Source organism: Dioscorea cayenensis, chromosome 5, assembly GCF_009730915.1.
Source record: "Dioscorea cayenensis subsp. rotundata cultivar TDr96_F1 chromosome 5, TDr96_F1_v2_PseudoChromosome.rev07_lg8_w22 25.fasta, whole genome shotgun sequence".
Classification (NCBI taxonomy): domain Eukaryota; kingdom Viridiplantae; phylum Streptophyta; class Magnoliopsida; order Dioscoreales; family Dioscoreaceae; genus Dioscorea; species Dioscorea cayenensis.
In genome coordinates, this window is record NC_052475.1 from 21,596,935 (window position 1) to 21,618,789 (window position 21,855).

General features: G+C 34.1%; 2 protein-coding genes across 2 annotated transcripts; one reads left to right on the forward strand and one right to left on the reverse strand.

Annotated features, from left to right (window-relative positions):
- Nucleotides 1–7,116: 7,116 nt before the first annotated feature.
- On the forward strand, nt 7,117–9,182 carry LOC120260875 (peptide-N4-(N-acetyl-beta-glucosaminyl)asparagine amidase A). The gene has a single exon (XM_039268449.1). It carries the CDS (start codon nt 7,145–7,147, stop codon nt 8,972–8,974), a length of 1,830 nt encoding a protein of 609 aa, XP_039124383.1. The 5' UTR covers nt 7,117–7,144; the 3' UTR covers nt 8,975–9,182.
- Nucleotides 9,183–9,888: 706 nt separating this feature from the next.
- On the reverse strand, nt 9,889–12,785 carry LOC120260876 (low-temperature-induced cysteine proteinase-like). Its single transcript, XM_039268450.1, has 5 exons — nt 12,260–12,785; nt 11,507–11,739; nt 11,181–11,318; nt 10,543–11,025; nt 9,889–10,241 (listed from the first exon to the last, which is right to left on the reverse strand). The coding sequence occupies exons 1-5, from the start codon at nt 12,726–12,728 to the stop codon at nt 10,164–10,166; spliced, it is 1,401 nt and encodes a 466-aa protein (XP_039124384.1). The 5' UTR covers nt 12,729–12,785; the 3' UTR covers nt 9,889–10,163.
- Between the last annotated feature and the right edge of the window lie 9,070 nt (nt 12,786–21,855).

The following is a 21,855-nucleotide window of genomic DNA, read 5'->3' on the forward strand; positions in this document are numbered from 1 at the left end:
AAAATTAATAAAAGAATCATGTGATTTGAAACTTTGAATTATAATTAACATGATGTTGATATTAAACATTTTGGAAGTACATAAATAAAATTCATTCAACTTATCTTTTATTGAAGATTAAAAAAAAAAAACTTATCTTTTATTGGGCCTCAGAAAGCCCATAAAGCTTGGGTTGTACATGGGCCTTCGTTTTTGAACAGGTTCAGACTTATTGGCTTAGGCTCATCACTCCAACCCATCTCGTTGAATGGCTTTTTTGGTAATTTTGCTTCTAATAATTTTGGCGGTTAATTATATGAAAATAATGAAAATTATGAATATAGATTATACAAGGTAACAAGAGTTATTTCCACATAATAAATGAATAATAAAAGATGCTTTTATAAAATAAAGAAGGAAAATATTTTGAAACTCATAATAATCATACTTAGAAAGCTCTTTCTTTAGTTATTAATATATTAGGGTTTATATTAAATTAAAAAAAAGAGTTTGGTGATCATTTTCTTCATTGCTTTACTCCAGAGTTTGTCTTTGCTTAAGGTCTTTATCTTGAAGATATGGTTAATATATATCATGTAAGTTTGGTATGTTTGTTTAATAAAATGAAATGCCAAATATTATTTCATTAATTAATATATATATGTAGGGACGGAACGAGAAATTTTTTTTAGGGGGACCAAAATTTTTTTCAAAGGGAGATATTTTTTTTTTTAGAGGTCAAGTAAAAATTGAATGAAGAAAATATTATATTTTTATAAATATTTTTCTAAAACTATACTTTTTTAAATAGCATATATATTAATTTTTCAAAAATCAAGTTGTCATACAACAAATTTTTTTAAACAATTGTTAATATATAATCAATTTATTAAAAATCAAAAGACTAAACAATAAAATTTATAAATATGTTAGTCTAAAACTATAATATTTTTAGACTATATATACTACTTTGTAAAAAAAAAAACAACTCATCAAACAATAGATTTTTGTCCCAAAAAAAAACTATATAAATCAATTTGTAAAATATTAAAGAGCCAAACAATAAAATTTCACAAAAATTTTTTCTGAAAATATTATTTTTTATATTATATACATTAATTTGATATATATATATATATATATGTACCAAAAGAATAAAAATAATAACAACAAGAAAGAGAACTTCCTCTACTTTATGTTTGTTCTATGTTTGTCTTGATATATTATATAATTTTATAATACGTTATCAGCACGAACTTTAACCAAGCTCTGACTAATCCAATTTCTCAGCAAATCTTTTTCACGTAAATACACAAACATTTTTTTTGTCATGTCAAATCTTGCAAAACTTGATTTTGTTGCCCTTAACATTTCAGGAAAAAATTATTTGTCATGGGTGCTTGATACTGAAATACATTTGAATGCTAATGGACTTAGAGAAACCATCAAAGATGGTAATCAAGAATTCTTACAAAACCGCGCAAAAGCAATGATTTTCCTCCGACATCATTTGCACGAGGATTTAAAAAATGAATATTTAACTGTGAAGATCCACTTGAATTGTGGAAAAATTTGGAGGAAAGGTATAACCACCAGAAGATGGTAATTTTACCGAAAGCTCGTTATGATTGGATGCATTTACGATTACAAGATTTCAAAATAGTAAGTGAATATAATTCAGTCATATTTCGAATCAGTTCTCAATTGAAATTATGCGGAGAGAGGATTGTTGATTCTGATATGCTAGAGAAAACATTCTCTACTTTTCATGTCTCGAATATGCTCCTGCAGCAGCAATATCGAGAGAAAGGGTTTACAAAATATTCTGATTTGATTTCATGTTTGCTTATGGTTGAACAAAACAATGAACTACTAATGAAAAATCATGAATCTCGTCCTACTGGCTCTACTCCATTCCCTGAAGTGAATGCGATGACATATGAAAACTCCAAATGAGGATGTGGTCGAACCCATGGGTGTGGTCGTGGCAGTGGCCGTGGTCATGGAAGAGGACGTGGTTGGAATAAATATCAGAAAAATCATGATGATAATAAAGATGCATCTTACCACCAGAAGTGGACAAATTATGAACAAAAACAATTTAAAGGCAAAAAAAGGATCAAGTAACAAATCAGAAAATATATGTTATCGATGTGGTGTACAAGGGCACTGGTCGCGTACCTGCCTGCCGCACACCAAGGCACCTTGTTGATCTCTATCAAGCATCAATAAAAGAGAAAAATGTCGAGGAAAATTTTATATACCAAAATGATGACTTCATCAATAACCCTCTTGTGGGTATGCCGTCACGTTTAGATGTTGTTGATTTTCTTGAAGATTCTCAGTTTAATGGTGGCAACTGAATTGACACCATAATTGTTTTTTTTATGCATTTTGTTTTAATTAATCTATGCATGTTTGATCTTGTTCTTACCCATTATAATACTTATTTATTTTTATTTATTTTGTGAAGAATATATGGATACTACAAAATCCATGGTTAGATTGGACATCAAAGATGAGGATGTATGCCTTGTTGATAGTGCAACAACGCACTCAATATTTAAAAGCAAAAAATATTTTTCCCATTTAATAATGGGTAAAACCAATGTCAATACAATATCGGACAGTATAAATTTGATTGAAGGCTCCGGAAGAGCAAATATATTGTTTCCTAGAGAAACAAAATTTATTATAACTAATGCATTATATTCTCCAAAGTCCCACCGAAACTTATTAAGTTTTAAAGATATACGTCTCAATGGGTATCACATAGAGACATCAAACATGGGAAATACTGAATATTTATACATTACTGTTGTTACTTCAGGTAATAAGCAAGTATTGGAGAAATTGCTCGCATTCTCATCGGGCTTTTATTATACATATATTCGAACAATTGAGGCAAATGCTATAGTAAACCAGAAGTTGATTAACTCAAATGAATTTATTCTATGGCATAATCGGTTAAGCCATCCTGGATCAATAATGATGTGAAAAATACTTGAAAATTCATATGGACATCCATTAAAGAACTTGAAGATTCTTCAATCAAATGAATTTTCATGTCCAACATGCTCTATCATTGCCTCTGTACCCTATTTCAAGCCGAGCCGAGACTCTAGGACAAGGGCACCAGAGAGGGTAGCGGCAGTCGAGAGTAGAGGCACGAGAGAGAATAGGGTAGCCAAGCATTCATCCCAAAATTTAAGAGAACGTAGGGCACAAGTGAGAGAAGGACCAGGATTCACCGCACGAGAGAGAGAGGGAGCGGCGGCCACATTTTATTGTACGAGAGAGAGAGAGCGGAGAGCGGTGGCCAGCCTCTTTGGCTTGGAAAAGAAGCTAGGGCACAGATACGAGAGAGATAGAGGGAGCGGCTGTCGGGATCGGGGGTGCAGAATTAAACTGTCTCACAAAACGAGGAGTTTTTGGATCCATAATTAAAACACCTGCAGATGTTAAACCAGTTGGTTACAAATGGGTATTTGTACGAAAACGAAATGAGAAAAATGAAATTGTTAGATATAAAGCAAGGCTCGTTGCACAAGGGTTTTCGCAAAAACCTAGTATTGACTATGAAGAAACGTACTCCCCTGTAATAGATACAATCACGTTTCGCTATCTAATTAGTCTTGCAATACATGAAAAATTACATATGCAATTAATGGATGTTGTTACTGCGTACTTATATGGCAAATAGATAATAATATATATATGCAAGTCCCAGAAGGACTTAAGATTCCTGAAGCATACAGCTCGAATTCCTAGGACATGTATTCAATTAAGTTACAAAGATCTTTGTATGGTTTGAAACAGTCTGGGCGTATGTGGTATCATCGACTCAGTGAATATTTGTTAAAAGAATGGTATAAGAATGACCCTATTTGCCCATGTGTGTTCATCAAGAAATCTGAAAAGGGATACGTGATAATTGGGGTATATGTTGATGATTTAAATATAATTGGAACTCCTGAAGAACTTCAAAATACCATTAATTATTTAAAGAAAGAATTTGAAATGAAAAATCTTGGGAGAACAAAATTAATTTGTCTTGGACTGCAGTTCGAGCACTTAGAGAGTGGTGTTTTTATCCACCAATCGACATGTACAGAAAGGGTTTTGCAACGATTTAATATGGATAAAGCATATCCATTAACAAGCCCTATGGTTGTTCGATCCCTTGATATTCATAAAGACCCTTTTAGACCTCAGGAAGATAACGAAGAATTACTTGGTACTGAAGTACCATATCTTAGTGCAATTGGTGCCTTGATGTATCTTGCTAATTGTACTCGGCCAGATATAGCTTTCGCTATAAATTTATTATCAAGATACAGTTCTGCACCAACACGAAGACATTGGAATGGTATTAAACATATACTACGTTATCTTCGAGGAACCATTGATATGGGATTATTTTATACACATGAATCAAAACGACAATTAGTTGGATATGCAGATGCGGGATATTTATCTGATCCGCATAAAGCCCGATCACAAACTAGTTATGTGTTTACACATGGGGGAACAACCATATCATGGCGTTCTATGAAACAAACTATAGCTGCTACTTCTTCAAATCATGCAGAAATACTTGCAATTCATGAAGCAAGTCGTGAATGTGTTTGGTTAAGATCAGTGATATACCATATTCAAGAAAATTGTGGTTTGTTGTCCCAGAAGGACAGCCCAACAATATTATATGAAGACAATGCAGCTTGTATAACTCAATTGAAAAGAGGATACATTAAAGGCGACAGAACAAAACATATATCACCGAAGTTATTTTTCACACATGATCTTGAGAAAAATGGTGATATCCATATTCAGAAAATACAATTCAGTGAAAATCCTGCAGATTTATTCATTAAGGCATTACCCACATCAACTTTTGAAAAGTTTGTTCGCAAGATTAGGATGAGTCGCCTCAGGGATCTTCAATAATGTTCTCTTCAAGGGGAGTCATATACGCGTTGTACTCTTTTTCCTTCGTCATGGTTTTGTCCCACTGGGTTTTCCTGACAAGGTTTTAATGAGGCAGTAGATGAAGCGTATATTAGGAAAGTTGTACTCTTTTTCTTTCACTAGGATTTTTCCCACTGGTTTTTTTTTCTAGTAAGGTTTTAACGAGGCAATTCTTATATAATGGACATTCAAGGGGGAGTGTTATGAAACATTAAAAAATGAATGCCCATTATGTTTCTTACAAACTCCTCTGACTCTTGGCGTTTCATTTGCCAAAAGTTTATTCGGTTTCAAATTTAAACCCTATATATATATATATGTGTGTGTGTGTGTACCAAAAGAATGAAAATGATAACAACAACAAAGAGAACTTCCTTTACTTTATGTTTGTTCTATGTTTGTCTTGATATATTATATAATTGGGCCATTTAATAAAATGACCCTCCATTTTTTTAATTAAACCAAATGGCCCTAAGGCTATTTTAATTGTCAAAATGGCCCTAGGACCATCACATCACCCACATGGGTGATGTGATATACTGACTGGGCTGCTGACGTGGCATTTTTAAATAAAAAATCCTGATTTTTTTCATTTTAACCCTTGAATTGTTTTCTAATCAATAAGTTGGCTTATTCTTGGGTTTTTTTGACCAAATTTTTTTTTAAAAAAAAATTTATTAAACTTTTAAAATTTATTAAACTTTTAAATAATTTTTTTAAAAATATATAAGTGTGTTTTTTTAATTTAAATCCCTTATTTCTTTTATAATTAACAAATTATATTTTCCCTTTGATTATTTAACCCAAATTTTATTTTAAAAAAATATGTATTTTTTTAATTTATTAAAAAAATTAATTTTAAAGAATATATTTGAATATGAAAACAGAAAATTTAAAATTTTAACTTTTAAAATTATTAAATCTTTAATGAAACAAATTTTTAAGCAATATATAAGTGTGGCTTTTTATTTGTATTATAATTAACAATAAATAAATAATATATAATTAAAACAATATATAGTTAAAACAAAAAACAAAAATCAGGGGCCATGGCCCCTTCGCCCACCCTGAGCTTCGCCCCTATATATATATATATATATATATATATATAAACGCCATATGATTTGCAGTGAATTTTGTGGATCAATAAACAACTCAACCAATTTACATTTAATTTTAACCTGCCTATTGAACAGTTGAGGGAATCAGAAACAACAGTAAAGGAAAAAAAACGTACAACAGCAACACAATTTTTTTCTTAAACAATATTTAATTATTTAAAAGTAATAATAATAATTAGATTTTTTAAAAATTAATATTACTAAACGCATCACATGTTTACTGTGATATTTTGTGGGGCCTACTTATGAGTAATGGTTGATCTCACTCTACTTGATCCATTAGCTGAAAAATATCAATAAAACTTAGACTAAATTAATCATAAAAAATTCATTCCTCATTCAAATATTTACCATTTACATTTATTTTAAATTGTTTTTATGATCAAAAATTTATCACCCCTTGACAGTCTGAATATTATTTTTACATCTATAAACCCAATTCTTCTAAAAAAAATATTATTATAAGTTTAAATAATCTATACATAGTAGATGTAAAATCAGCGTTTTAAAGAATAATTTTAATTTTTTTAATAATATTTAAATTTTTATTTATATTATTTATAATATTAATAATTAAAAACATTAATTACACATAATTATTTATGTAATAAATATTAATAAATTTTTAAAATATAAAATATAAAATAATTTTTATGATATGAGTTGTTTAATTATAATATTGTTTCAAAACTCTTCAAAAACTTTTATAAACTTAAAAAGAGGAGATGCCAAATATATAATTTAAGTTCATGTAAATTTTCATATTCTTATCCCATTTATACTTATATTCACGCACATACATAAATAACCCAATGTTAATCACGCACAAGAAACAAGTCAAACAGCAGAAAACCCTTTGACTAAAAACAAAAAGTAAACGGCACTAATCCCAAAATACCAAACAAATCCACCCTAAAAAGTAAAACGTAAAAACAAAGCATCCGAATATCCGCTTGACAGCTGATTAGTTTAAACTAATCCTATAATTAAATTTTCTTAATTATTTCAACAATACCCCTCCTACCAACGAGTGTATTTCCACACAACCAAAGCCAAACCTCTGTCGTCTCTCTCCGATGCCGGCAATGGCGTCTTCTCCTCCTCTCCTCCTTCTCCTCCTCCTCTTCTTCGTCTCCGTCTCCACCGCCCACCTCCACCGATCGATCCACAGAGTCTTCGAAAACTCCATGATCGAACCCTCCACCATCCCCCCGTCCACCTTCTTCGAAGTCACGAAGCCCATCTCCATCCCCGATTCCACTCCCTGCTCCACTCTTCTTCTCCAGCACGACTTCGCCTTCACCTACGGAAAGCCCCCTGTCACCGCTCCTTACTCCTTCCCCTCCCACTGTCCCCAAAACCCTCCCTCCAAGATCGTCCTCGAGTGGACCGCCACCTCTCGCGGCCGTCAGTTCGATCGCATCTTTGGCGTTTGGCTCTCCGGCGTCGAGCTTCTCCGTAGCTGCACTGCCGAGCCTCGCCTTAATGGTATCATATGGACTGTGCGCAAGGACGTCACGCGGTACTCCTCCATCTTTGCTCGTTCCTCCACTCTCGCCGTCTACCTCGGAAACCTCGTTGATTCCACCTACACCGGCGTTTACCACGTGAACATCTCCCTCCACTTCTACTACGACGGCAGCGATCACTCCTCCGCCACACCTGGTTTCAACTCCCCCGCTGATCTCATTCTCCCCATCTCGAGAAGCCTCCCGTTGAATGATGGCTTGTGGCTTCCCATCCAGAACTCGACTGATGCTCAATCTAAGCAGGTACGCATTCCAACCAACACCTACCGAGCAGTGCTTGAGGTTTTCGTCTCCTTCCATTCTAATGATGAGTTCTGGTATACTAATCCGCCTAATGATTATATAACTGAAAATAACATCACTGGTATGCCTGGGAATGGAGCATTTCGTGAAGTTGTGGTTTTTCTTGATGATAGTGTTATTGGTGCTGTGTGGCCATTCCCAGTGATCTATACTGGTGGGATTAATCCTCTTCTTTGGAGGCCTATCACTGGTATTGGCTCTTTTGATCTTCCATCTTATGATATAGAGGTTACCCCTTTTCTGGGAAAGATTTTAGATGGAAAACTGCATGAATTTGGGTTCCGAGTCACTGATGCTCTTGATGTTTGGTTTGTGGATGCAAATTTGCATCTTTGGTTGGATGGGAAGAATGACCATGTTCATGGGGAGGTTGTTGAGTATAAAGCTCCGGCATTGGAGCAGTCCTCTGTTTACAAGTTCAAGGGACTTGATGGGAGTTTCAGGAGGAATGCGAGGAGGGAGTTGTCGGCTACTGGGTGGGTTAATTCATCTTATGGGAAGATCTCTACACATTTCTTTCAGAAACTTGAGTACGAGAATTTGATGGTGTTTGATGGCAATGGGAGTGTGCAGGTGATCAACCAGACTACAGGTTCCCATTTTGGAACTTATGTCAGGCACCCATCTTCTGGTCTTTATTCAGAGCAAGTTTTTCAGGCCTTTCCTCTCTATGTTTACACGGCAACTACTGATCAAGTTAATGATAGTTACTCCCTGCTTGCGAATTTATCGCGAGGATTCAATGAGAAGAAGTTGTTGGGGGAGCGGGATGGGTTAGTGTTTAGCTCATTGTGGAACTTGCAGGATTCTCAGGGTGAGATGCGTGTGAAGGGGAACTTGGTAACTAGTGGTGTTGGAGGCAGTAAGCAAGTGTATAGGTATGAGAGTACTGGTGGTTGCTACTTCAGGAATGTGAGCAGTTATAATTACACCTTGCTGAATGATGAATCAGGGGCTTCTTGTGCTGCGAGCTCCCTGTTTGGCTCGGAGAATTTATTCACTAAATTTCTGCCATATCCAACGAGGAGGGCATCCTTGTCTTTAGAGTTGGGTGATGCAGAGAAGGGAGATTAAGTGATGAATTTGGTGTATCCTTCAAATGGTTATTAGTTAATAAACGAAGGTTCTGGAAATTATTATCTAATTAGTTAGAATTGGCTTGTGTACGAGTTCAATTGTAAACTTGTGGAGTTCATCATGGAAGCTAGTTTTTCTGTTGACTCCCCATTTAGTTGTTCATGATTAAAATTTTCGTCATTCAGTATCCTTATTATATTCAATACTTTCATGTCTATAGCCTGTATTTTTTTCCATTGTATTGATTGGAAGCTGATTGTGTTTCAAATCCTGCGCTCATTTACTTATAGACCATGTTTGGATTGAGGAATAACTGGCAAGGAAAAGATAGTAAGGTAAGTTCAACTCTTTTATTTTGTTTTCACCCCTGTACTTTCCTTCTTTCTTCTTCTATTCCTTAATTCAGCTCATGACCAACCAAAATAGGTGGACTTAAAAAAAATATCTGTTGCTTACAGGTTTTCCTCCTTTTCCACAAACAGGGCATCTTGTGTACCACAGAACACTTTTTTTTTTTTTTCCTTTTGATAAATCCATGTTTTATGCATTGTTATTCATAAAAAAGTATCAATGTTTTCATGTAAACTGAAATACACGCTTAGAAATCGCAAAATATCCGAATATTGAAGCCATTGTCAACAAGGGTTGTGCCAGTGGGAATGTGATCCATAAACAAAAGGTTTCAGGTAGCTTTCCAATTTCCAAACTATTTCAGAATGATGATCATGCATGCATTGCACAATAATACGTATTTTATTTTGTCTAGCAGGGCACCCCACAATGAATCAAATGGTAAGATACAAGGTCCCTTCGGATGTTGATTAAGAGCTCACTGATATACCTTACTCTTAGGAAGCAAAGACTTTTCATACCTGAAAATGCTATGTTTCTCTCAGATTTCTGTTCACTCATTGAGCTCTGAATAAACTAGAAGTAAACTACATTTGAAACTATTACAGAGACTACCAGGAGAAGTGCCAAACTCTCAAGCCTTTTAATTGATATAAACTGCATAAATACTGATTCTAAGTGATTGACATTGTGTAATAAAGCTTGGTCTGAAATATTATATAACATAATTTTTTAAAGTAATAAGAAGTTATTTGTAGACTTTCTGAAATTTGATGTTCAGCATAAGGCTTCAAGTCCATCGCTCTTCCACATGAGGTTGGCATGCTGGGCTGCTTCAAATTGCTTCCCATGGTAGCTTGTGCTTAGCTAGCTTTACCTTCTTTGGTTTGATGCCTATGAAATCTCTATTTTTCTGCAAGAAATAACAATGTTGGAACTTAGGTATCATTGGCATCTGCAAATGAACTTACATGAAGATGAAAATGAATGATCCCTTTCCTTTTCAGTTAATACTTTTTCTTTCTCTCAATATTATTGGTCTTTCAAGTCATGTTAATGCTATTGTATAAGGCTTTCCATGATGCAGTAATATAATGCACTCTTAATATATTCTAGTGATTTGTTATCCAGCTATTCACTTGGTGTGAAATATCAAGTATCTGTATGCTCTGTACTCGAACTTATTCCTAAAGTAAGATGTTATAGATTCAAACCTGGAGGCAAAGTCCATCTTCAATGTCACAAATGGGATAATCTTGAGGACAGCAGTAAATAGACCCAGCACAGCAGACTGCATTCTCATAAGCACAGCAACCATATAGCAAGCAGAAGTCCATCCATTGATAAATGCAACAGCAAGTCTCTCCTGCCGAGCAGTATGATAGTCCACCACATTTGATTGGCATAGGGCTCGGAGGAGGAGGAGGTGGTGGTGGTGGTGGTATTGCCGGAGATGGAAAAGGTGATGGAGAGGTGGATTCCTTCATCGGGTATGAAGCCATCGCATTAATTCCACATGCACCATAAGGTAGTCCAGTATTTCTTCTAATGTAGAAGTACCCTTGCATGCCCCAGCTAGTACCCCATGAATTCTTGACAATCCAGTAACCGATATTTTTTTCTGAACCATACCCGACTATCAAAACTGCATGATCAATATCATCCGGATCACTTGAGCATTCTCCATCATAAATCCCCTGTATCAATCAGTACATGTGCATGTGTTACTTGATCATTGTGTGTGAGAAATTAGAGTTCTTATTTACTTACATTCATTTGTCGATAAAGTTATTACAAGGGCAGTTGTCAGACTCATGCAGTAGTATTTTGATACTGAATATACTCAACTTACTCCTGTGTATAGCTGAAAATCCATCGATGACGCATCAATCCCCACGCTGATGGGCTGCTTGGCGACTGCACACAGGAGGGCATTTTCATTCTGAGCAACATCTTGGTAACCATCAATCGTTACTGCTTTGATGTTTTCCTAAAGAAAATTTATAGCTTATATCAGATTTCGATAAGTTAAATAATAAGAGGATGCTTCTTTAGTGTTGTGCATGAGAATTGTGCCTCTTCTTTTTCTAAAATCAGTTTGTGTAGCATAATTGACATGAAATACTCTTCATATTCTACTCTAGTGCCAGATTATCTCTAACACCCCTGGGGACATACCTTCTCAGTGTTGCAAGAACCATCTTGGCCTGTGTAAGGGTAGTCATGCTCTGTGTCAATGCCTCCATTCTTTATGACCCATTCAAATGCATAATCCATATAACCGCCATCACATCCGTCATTGGTTGTGTCACAGTCCACAAGCTCTTGCTCAGAAAGACTGAGAAGGTCCCCTGTGGCTATGGCATTTATGCCTTCCATTGCCCCTGTTGAAGAGAACGCCCAACAGCTCCCTGCAATGGTAATGACAAAAGGACTTTAAAAATCTTTATCTATGAATTTTGTTTCATTTGCTTATCTATGTGTGCAACCAAATGCATCCTATAGTTCGGATGATATTTTGCTAGAATGTCCAAGTAATCTCTACACAACAATTACTTGTGTGGTGCAGAACATCGATTTATCTTCACCCTCACACCCTGTATGTACATCCACCTTGAAGGAAACTATCATTTGTTGTTGAAAATTACATGGAGCTATGTATCTCCAGACATTTATGAAAATTCACTAGTATCTCTACATGATGAAATTTTTCTTTGGAGAAATGAATCTTTTTACTGCAAACCAATTTCTCTAGTTTGAGCTTTTCATCGTCATTCAGACCCTTATTTTAGCCATGACTGCTTCAAGATTCATCTATAACACTTGTATTTTATTGTTCTCTTCTAAAACAGTGAAGGAGGCAGCATGATCGGCAATGGAGTTCAGAAACAAAACCAGAAGAAATCAAAAGGAAAAGAAAGAAAAACTCACCGCACTGCCCCTGATCTTTAACTCCAGTGACTACCCCTTTCTTCCTCCAATCAAGTGAGTATGGCGCGTCACATTCTTCCTTCTTCCCCTCCATTCCTGCCATCTTTCTCTTCCCAGCAAGCTTCATTTTGCTCAGATACTTCACTCTGAACTCCTCATTGCTCAAGTCAGCAAATACGTTGAGCCCGACTGTGTGACCGAGCGGCATCAGCTCCTTCTGTGCATTCCTTTCAAGCACATAAGCAAGGTTCTTCTGAAAATTCTCAAACCTCATGGCTTTCTCTGATGGATGATGATAAACCTTGCCATGCTTTGAGCTCCACATCTCAAAAAGCTCGAATGCATTCTCCGCAACATTGTCGTACTCTATGATGGAGAATTTTTCACTAGGAACTGAGCCTACAGGGGCAGTTTTTAAGAGACAGAGGAGGAGAAGAATGCAAGAATATATCCTATGAAAGCCACCCATTTCTTGTATCAGTTTTGCTGAAGATGGTGTTCAGTAGCAATGGTTATATATATATATATATATTTTTATGTAATATATATGTTTGATTGTGAATAAGGATTGTTGAATGGTGGTTTGGATAACAAGTTTGTTTTTGTCAAAATGTTCACATATATTGTTGTTTACATGGAAAAATCATGAAGTTAATGAGCTAAGTTTCCTTGATTTTGGTTGGTATGATGTTTTGCTTGTAGCTATCAGTCATTATGGACTGTTTGGTTAGAAAAGTTTTTGGTGGGTTATTTTTCTTAGGGCATGTTACTTCTCTGATAAGAATTAGAAATAATGAAATGTTCTTTCTGATGACTTTTCATACATAGAAGTACAAGATTATTTATATTCATCATGTGTTTGTTTGTGGATCTTGTATGTATTTTGTATATATATGAATTGCAAAATTTATAATTGCCTCCCTATTATTATTATTATTATTATTATTTATTTATTTATTTATTTTATATATCATAAATAAAGATAGAGTACTGTTTGAACCAATCAAAACTACTTTTACAAGAACTTTTATTTTTAATTAAATAAAATTATTTAATATAAATATATTATTTTTTATATATATTTTGATTAATTGAAACTAAACCAATTAAAATTGAACCATAACCATAATGGTACAAAATTTTAATAGTTGATTCAGAAACAAAACCACAGTAGATCTCAAGTTGTTTCTTTGTTTTTTTAGGTAAACTACTTAGATAGTCCCTAAACTATGGGTTGTTCCTATTTTGACCATTGATAGAAAAATTTCAATTGCGTCCCTAAATTATGTATTTTCTTTCAATCAAGTCCTTCTGGTGAATGGCGTTAACGGCAAGCTGACGTGGCTCACCGCGTTATTGGCTACTTTCCACGTCAGCTTGTCTTCTAATTCCAAATGGCTTCATTTCTTTTTACCTCTACAGTGAACATTTTTACTTTCCTAAACTTCTCACTTTCCCTTTTATTCATCCATGAAGTCGGGCAAGAGACTGAGCAATCGCTGAAGTGGTGTCATGGAGGAGAATAATATTGAGGTAGGCGCCCTTTCCCGAAGCCTATTCTCTTCTCTTTCCCCGCCCAAGAATAACCTTGGTGTCTGATTTTGGTCTTGATTTCTGTCAAGTTGTTTTGAAAACCTGAAGAACAAGGTGATTTCAGTGTTGATTTTTGTCTCATGAAATCAAGTTTGGAGGTGACCATTACCTGCCTTTTTTTCTATTGGTTCTATAGGTGATGGAATAGAAATCTAGTTATTTTTGTGAGAGTCCTGCAGTCAAATTCAGCGACAGTTTCTATTAGGGAAAGAAATTTCTATGATAGATATCTAGTTGTCTATATTTCCTATGTGTTCTCAATATTACTGGGAATATAGTAATTGCTTGGTGGATGGCATTGAATGATAGATAGCTCTCAGTGAATGAGTTGCATAGAATTCCAGATAGATTAATGCAACATTTGTGACTCTCTTCATTAAACAAAAATTATTTTAAGCTATGCTAGGCTAATATGCGTTTAAGATGCTATTATTAGAAAGATTTTATACTTATCAGAATATTTTTAGAATTAGTAACCTCATCAATCAACTAGGCAAGCTGACGTGGAAAGTTGCCAATGACGTGACCAGCAACGTCAGCTTGTTAATAACGTTGTTAGCCAGAAGAACTTGATTGGAAGAAAATACATAGTTTAGGGACGCAATTGAAATTTTTTGAACTTCAGTGACCAAAATAGGAACAACCCCATAGTTTAGGGACTATCTGGGCAGTTTACCCTTTTTTTATTATTTAACTTTCATCAATGGGACTAAATTCAAATGTTTTACTTTTCACTTTTCATCCTAACTCTTGGGTTTACTAAGATTATAAAAAATATTATTAAATATCAAAAATATTTTATAATCTTTATTATCACTCAAATTTCATAGTTAGATACAACATCATAGCAAAAAACATATATTTTTTCTAACGGGTGTGTGGACAGGATAAGGACGATAGGATATGATAGCTTATCATATCCTCACATTATCTTTTGTTTGGCGAGCCAATAAGTTATGGAGTCAGGGTAGAAATGAGTAGGATAGAATAAAAAATTAAATTTATTTTTTTTGTCTTTACTTGGTTTATCTCCCTCTCTGATTTCATTGTATCCCTTTCTTTTGATTGTCGAACCAAGGCTTGGGGCAAGAAATTTGTCAACAACTAATAGGACATCAATTTCACAAGGTTTCTCACATTTGAAACGGTTAAAGGGTTTTTTTTTTTTTATTGAACTTCTAAATCTCTTCTATGTAAAGGGTATTTATGTCTATTTACATATAATTCATATCACATCTTACCATTATCTTGTCCACTTCAAACGTAAAATAGAATAACCAAATGTTATTCGATAACTTTTTTGGTGCAAATTACAGGGTAGGATGTTAGCTTATCATGTTCATATCCTTTACTACGTTCTCATATTCTGTCTGTCTTTATCTTATCTTGTTCACCAAATGGATCCTTTTCTACGTCCTCATATTTCTACATAATACATTAAAATGACCAAAAAATCAGTACATTAAAATGACAACATCATAGAAAAGAACATTTATTTGTAAATGTTTTGAAAAGAATATTTCTTTACATATGTTGTCATGAATACATTAAAATGACCAAAATACCAGTATTTCTAATTTTTATGTATTTTTTTTAATTAAAAACTCTCAATTTTAAATCTTATTTATAATAATTTTTATTGTTCAATAGGCATCCATGTCTTTCATATTTGAATTTGTTAAATATGATTATTCTAAAAGTCTATATATATTTTATATTTATTATATTACCTATCAAATATATAATGCATGTGCTTATTTATTTTTAATAAATTAGTGATTTATATATCTTTTAAAAAAATAAAATAAAATAAAAAAATAATGCATGCGCACAATATTAGAATATATAATATAAAGAATAACTATTTAATAGAAAGTCTATGAGTGTAATTAAGCCGAACTTTTGACCAATCTGAGCTGGGTCAAGTTTGGCTCCAAAACATAATAGAATACGTTTTGTCTCCCAAGTTTAATCAAAATTATAATGACAAATAATAAGAAATTTTCAAATAATTCTAAACTTACAAATAATCCTAAAAGATCCAACTATAGAATAATTAATATTTAAAATATAAAAATAACACACAATTAACATAATGTAAGTATAGACCTCTTGTGCAAGGGTGGCTACTAAATTGTGACGGGACATTAAACAAGTAATTGCAAGTTTTGGAATATACGAAGTTTTAATGGAATTATTACGAGTGAGAATGGTGATTTCTGAATTAAATAATTTTTTGATAAGTATTTTTTTTATTAAAAAGATGATCAACATTTTAAGGCACAGGCAAAAAATAAACATGAGGAAAAAATTAAAATAAATTGCCAATAAGTGATGCTTTTCAAATGTAAAGATTCAAAAGAGTAACTATTTATAAAAGAAATAGTAACTATTAATTTTACTTTATCAATTAAGAAATTCAATGAATGAAGTGACTTTTACAAAAATTTTTAAAAAGACAAGGAGTCTTTGTTAAGAGAAGGGGGGCCTTTAAGTGTAGTGTTATTTTTGTGCCATCTGCTACATTAGATTTGCCTCTTCTATTTTAAAACGATACATTATTGCTTCTTGTACTATTATCATGCCCTACAACATGGATTGAGCAACACTCGTAATGTCTCTGGGTATTTTACAAAATTCTAACATTAAAGTGTTGGGTTGTGGACCACACATTATGTAGGGATATAAAGACCTATGTGCATAAGTTGTGTAGACGTACACAACTAATGTTTATAAGTGTGTATATTTTATTATATTAAAGTTTTAAATGGGCCCAAATTGTGATCTGATTCAAGTTTGAATTTGGTCCTAATTATCTAATTTTAAATGTGTGGATATACATATTAATCATATGTTGTGTAGAATTCTTGGGGGCAAAATTGTCAAATCTATGATGGGCAGACTTGTAATTAGCCCCATAAAGTTTTCTTATAAATAGGGTGTGGTTCCTGACTGAGCATGCAACGATCTAAGATTCAGAATTAGGTTTTCTGAATTAATGTTCCGATCTCCTCTCTCTGCGTGTGATCAGTGAGAAGAACTACAAGACCCAATCACTTTCGTCATAATTAATGGATTCAAGTGCAGGTACGCTTCCGCCACTTTCTTTGTTCCTAAGCAATCTCCAAGCAAGAAGATCCAGGGTTTGAATTAGGGTTTATACCCATTAGATACATCAAGTGGTACCAGAGCCATCTTGTTTTGGAATTGTTTGGGATTTATTTTTTATTAAATCTTGAATTTATTGATTTTATTATGCATGCTTCGGTTGAGAATTTTCATGCTAATATGACGAGGGTTACGTATACATATATTGGTATGTGTATGATTGTTTAATTGATTTATATATATATATATAAGGATCCAAGAGAAATCCACGTGCTAGTTTACATGTTCATCTAATATAAATCTACTACATCAAAAACCGTACACAGTATGATCATGTTGTTTCTGTGTGTGAGATGGATTGAAATAAATCAAAATCCGTGCATTATGGATTGAAATTTTTCATTCTGAAGATTATATTGTTTCTGTGGGTGAGATGTTGATTCACGGATTTCAATAAATAGTTTAAGATTTATGTTAATACTATATAATATATATCATGGCATTGTTTCTCAGATAGAGATGAATTGATTTATAAATCATTCATGATTATGGATTTTTTAACACATGATTAGATTTATTATTATTTTATTATTATTATCATTATAATCTTGATGATTATTATCAAAATCAAAGCTCTTGAGTATAATTAATTAGTTATGTTACTTTGATTTTGATTAGGATAATATTTGGATTTTAGTTTAATTATTATGAATTTAATTTTTAATTCATAATTATAAGGTTGTTATAATAATCATTAGGAAATAACAACTTAGAGTTGCTCTTATAGCTTTCTTGGGTATTTACTACAATTGGTAGAAGCATCATTGTCACCAAAGTGACCTCTATTGTGTAAACCTTTTGTTTGTGAATAACCATGGTGTTAGTGCATGCTTATTCTCATGCAGACATCACGTCGGCCCAAAGGAAGACTGTTGTCTGGCAGAAATTTGTTTGCACATGTGGTAATAAGTTGTTTATAGTTATAAAGTGTCTATTGTGAGTATTTAGTCAGCGTAAAGGAAGACTTTATACCTGACTAGATTTTACTATAAAACTTGATTACCGCAATAAGTTGATTACTAGTAAATTGAATCTTTGTCCAAAGACTAGGTTTAATGTCACAACAATTGACTTGAAGATGGGTGGTTGTTATTTATATGCTTGATTATTAGATTTTTGGTTATTTAATTGTGAGTTGATTTTTGTTAATTGCTCTATGTACAGTTGATATTATGAGTGTTGGCAATGTGTGCTACACTCAGTGGTGTTCCTGTGCTTAGCGGCACAAACTTTTAGATTTGGAAAAACAAGGTGACACTTGTTTTGGGATGTATGGATCTGGACCATGCATTAAGAGAACCACGTCCTGCACCTCATACAGATCAAAGCTCTCTTGAGGATACGAGAGTTTTTGAGAGGTGGGAGAGGTCTAATCGCATTGGTTTGATGATCATAAAGAATACAATCCTGGAGACTTTTCTGGACACTATGTCTAAGGAAAATGATATTAGGCACTTTCTTGACACCCTTGAGGAACACTTCGTAAGAAGTGATAAGGCGGAGATGAGTGTTGTCCTAAGAAAACTTGTCTCTATGCGGTATAAGGGTGATGAGAACATACGTGAGTATGTTCTCGACATGTTTCATCTAGCTGGGAAATTGAAAGGCTTAAAAATTGAGTTGCCAGATGATGTTTTGGTGCATTTGGTTTTGATTTCCCTCCCTTCTCGATTCAGTCAGTTTGAAGTGAGCTATAACTGTCAGAAGGATAAGTGGACATTGAATGAGCTCATCTCACATTTGGTACAGGAGGAAGATAGAACGAAACAACATAAAGTTGAGAGTGCGCATTTGGCATCTTCTAACTTAGGCCCTCAAAAGAAGAGGAAATACGATAAAGCTGTGGTACCAAAATTGTGTAAGAAGACCAAAGGCCCTGAAAAAGAGCATAAAGAATTGAAATGCTTCTTCTGCAAGAAGGCTTCTCATGTAAAGAAAGACTGCCCTAAGTATCGCGTTTGGCGCATAAAGAAATGTATGTTTTTTACTCAAGTTTGTACTGAAGTTAATTTAGTTTCAGTTCCTAGATATACTTGGTGGTTGGATTCAGCTGCTACAACTCACATAAGTGTATCAATACAGGGTTTCCTGAACTGTCGAACACCGAGTGATGGTGAAAGATACATCTATACGGGGACTGGAAAGGCAGAAGTCGTAGGCGTAGGGACTTTTAGATTGTTACTTCATGCTGGTTTTTATTTAGAATTGAATAACACATTCATTGTACCGTCCTTCAGACGGAATTTAGTTTCTATTTCAGTTTTAGACAAAGAAGGTTATTTTTGTTCATTTGGTAATAAAAGATGTGTTCTTCATTTTAATTCGATGTTGGTTGGAACCAGTACATTAAGTGAAAGTGATTATCTTTATTTGCTTGATATGGTTAATACAAACAATGGATCCCATAATACTGAAACTAAAGGAATAAAACGTAGATTACAAAATGAAAATTTCTACTCGTTATGGCACAAGCGTTTGGGTCATATCTCTGAAAAGAGAATTGATAGGCTTGTAAGAGATGGAATTATTGATGTAATTGACAAAACCAACAATAGTGTGTGCATTGAGTGCATTAAAGGAAAGACTACAAACAAAAGGAAAGTGGGGGCCGAGAGAAGTAAAGAAGTCTTAGAACTTATACATACCGATATTTGTGGACATTTCCCTACGGCGTCTTGGAACGGTCAACGGTATTTCATTACATTCATTGATGACTACTCTCATTATGGTTACCTCTACTTGTTACATGAGAAATCAGAGGCTTTGGACTCTTTTAAGTCATTTAAGGCAGAAGTTGAAAATCAATTGGGCAAGAATATAAAGGCCGTCAGATCTGATCGTGGTGGTGAATACTATGGTAGGTACGATGGATCAGACGAGCAATGTTCGGGCCCTTTTGCTCAATACCTAGAGGAGTGGGGAGGAGAATCGAAGTGATGATTTTGTCTTTGGGAAGGATTTGGATGCATCTTTCTCTGTTGTTGCTAAAGATCACAGTCAGGTTTCTTTTCCTGTTGTCATTCAAACACAACATTTGGTACATAATAGAGATGATGTTATTCCTACCCATCAAGAAAAGGGTACTCAACCAGTTATTGGTGAGGAGCAAGACATTCAACCTCAAATTCAAGAAGAACCTGTGCCTCTAAGGAGGTCCACGAGAGTAAGGAGAAATCCAATTTCGAATGACTATTTGGTATTTCTCCATGAGCATGAAGGATATATTGACTCAATGGAAAATGATCCAGTTACCTTTAGTGAGGCAATTAATGGCTCAAACTCTCATAAATGGATCGAAGCTATGGGTGAGGAAATCTAATCCATGAAGGATAATGACGTTTGGGACCTTATCCCATTGCCAGAAGGTGTGAAACCTATTGGATGTAAATGGGTCTTTAAGACCAAAAGGAATTCACAAGACAATGTTGAAAGGTATAAGGCGCGTCTAGTTGCGAAAGGATTTACTCAGAGGGAGGGCATCGATTACAAAGAGACATTTTCTCCTGTTTCCACAAAAGACTCTTTTAGGACCATTATGGCACTTGTGGCATATTTGGATCTTGAGCTACATCATATGGATGTAAAGACGGCCTTTCTTAATGGAAACATTGAGGAGATCATTTATATGATGCAGCCGGAGAGATTAGTCATTGGGGAGACCAATCAAATGGTTTGCGAACTTAAGAAATCTATCTATGGGCTTAAACAAGCTTCCTAACAATGGTAACAAAAGTTCCATCATATTGTTCTCTCATTTGGCTTTGAGGTGAACACTGTTGAGGATTGTGTGTATCACAAGTTCAGTGGTGACAAGTACATATTTTTGATTCTATATGTTGATGATATTCTGCTTGCCAGCAGTGACAAAGGGATCCTTTGGGAAACTAAGAAATTTCTCTCTGAAAGTTTTGAGATGAAAGATCTTGGTGAAGCATCCTTTGTATTAGGGATCCAGATTCATCGTGATTGTTCACAAGGCTCCTTGAGTTTATCTCAGAAGAGCTATATTGAGAAAATACTGCAAAGGTTTGGCATGTGGAACTGTAAGCCTCATGACACCCCCGTGTCGAAGGGAGATAAATTTAGTTTAAAACAGTGTCCTAAGGAAGGAATTGAATCCGAATACATGCAGAACAATATTTAGTCTAGAATTGAGTAGAATAATATAAAATAGTATAAAAACCTAGCATTTTTGAAAATTTGTGTGGAATTGTGCCTATTTTACAAAAATCTATATCTTGCAAATTTGTATGGAATTGTGTAGAATTTTGTAGGATATCTAGAGTTATGTGATCAAGAACTCTAGAGAGACAATTGTAACCATATGATTGAGTTGATCTTCATTGTCTATTAGAGAGGTGGAGTAATATAAATATCCATTGAAGATTGTTTTTGGGGTCAAATAAAGAAATTGGAGTTAAGTTGAAAATTCACTTGTAAGTCCTTGTATAAGTATTCTCCAAGTTTCCAAAGCCTCGTTGGTTACTTGGTTGGCATAATCCAAAACATCTAATGGGAGAAAGGTTGACTTGTTGTTTACTTCTTCTTTGCAACCTTTGGTGAGGTCTTCATTGAGAAGCATTTTGATGGTAAGACTTCAGGGTTTGATGAGTGCTTGGATTTGATGGGTCATCTTTAAATAGATGGGAAAATGTAGTTTTTAATGGTTTTATTATCTAAGAGGAATACCAAAGGAACAATCTTTTCAAGTTTATTTGTTACTAATTTTTCTTTTTTCCTATTCTTCTGATCATTTGTTGTATGATTATCTATGTACTTCAATTATTTTGCCATTTTAAAAGTTCTAATTGATTTCCTTTTTTAGAATTTGTCAT

Coding starts and splice junctions, on each gene's coding strand:
- LOC120260875 (XM_039268449.1), top strand. CDS start 7,145: ATGCCGGCAATGGCGTCTTCTCCTCCTCTCCTCCTTCTCCTCCTCCTC.
- LOC120260876 (XM_039268450.1), bottom strand. CDS start 12,728: ATGGGTGGCTTTCATAGGATATATTCTTGCATTCTTCTCCTCCTCTGT. Junction 11,740..12,259: donor TAAAGATCAGGGGCAGTGCG/GTGAGTTTTTCT, acceptor TTACCATTGCAG/GGAGCTGTTGGGCGTTCTCT. Junction 11,319..11,506: donor GTTCTTGCAACACTGAGAAG/GTATGTCCCCAG, acceptor AATTTTCTTTAG/GAAAACATCAAAGCAGTAAC.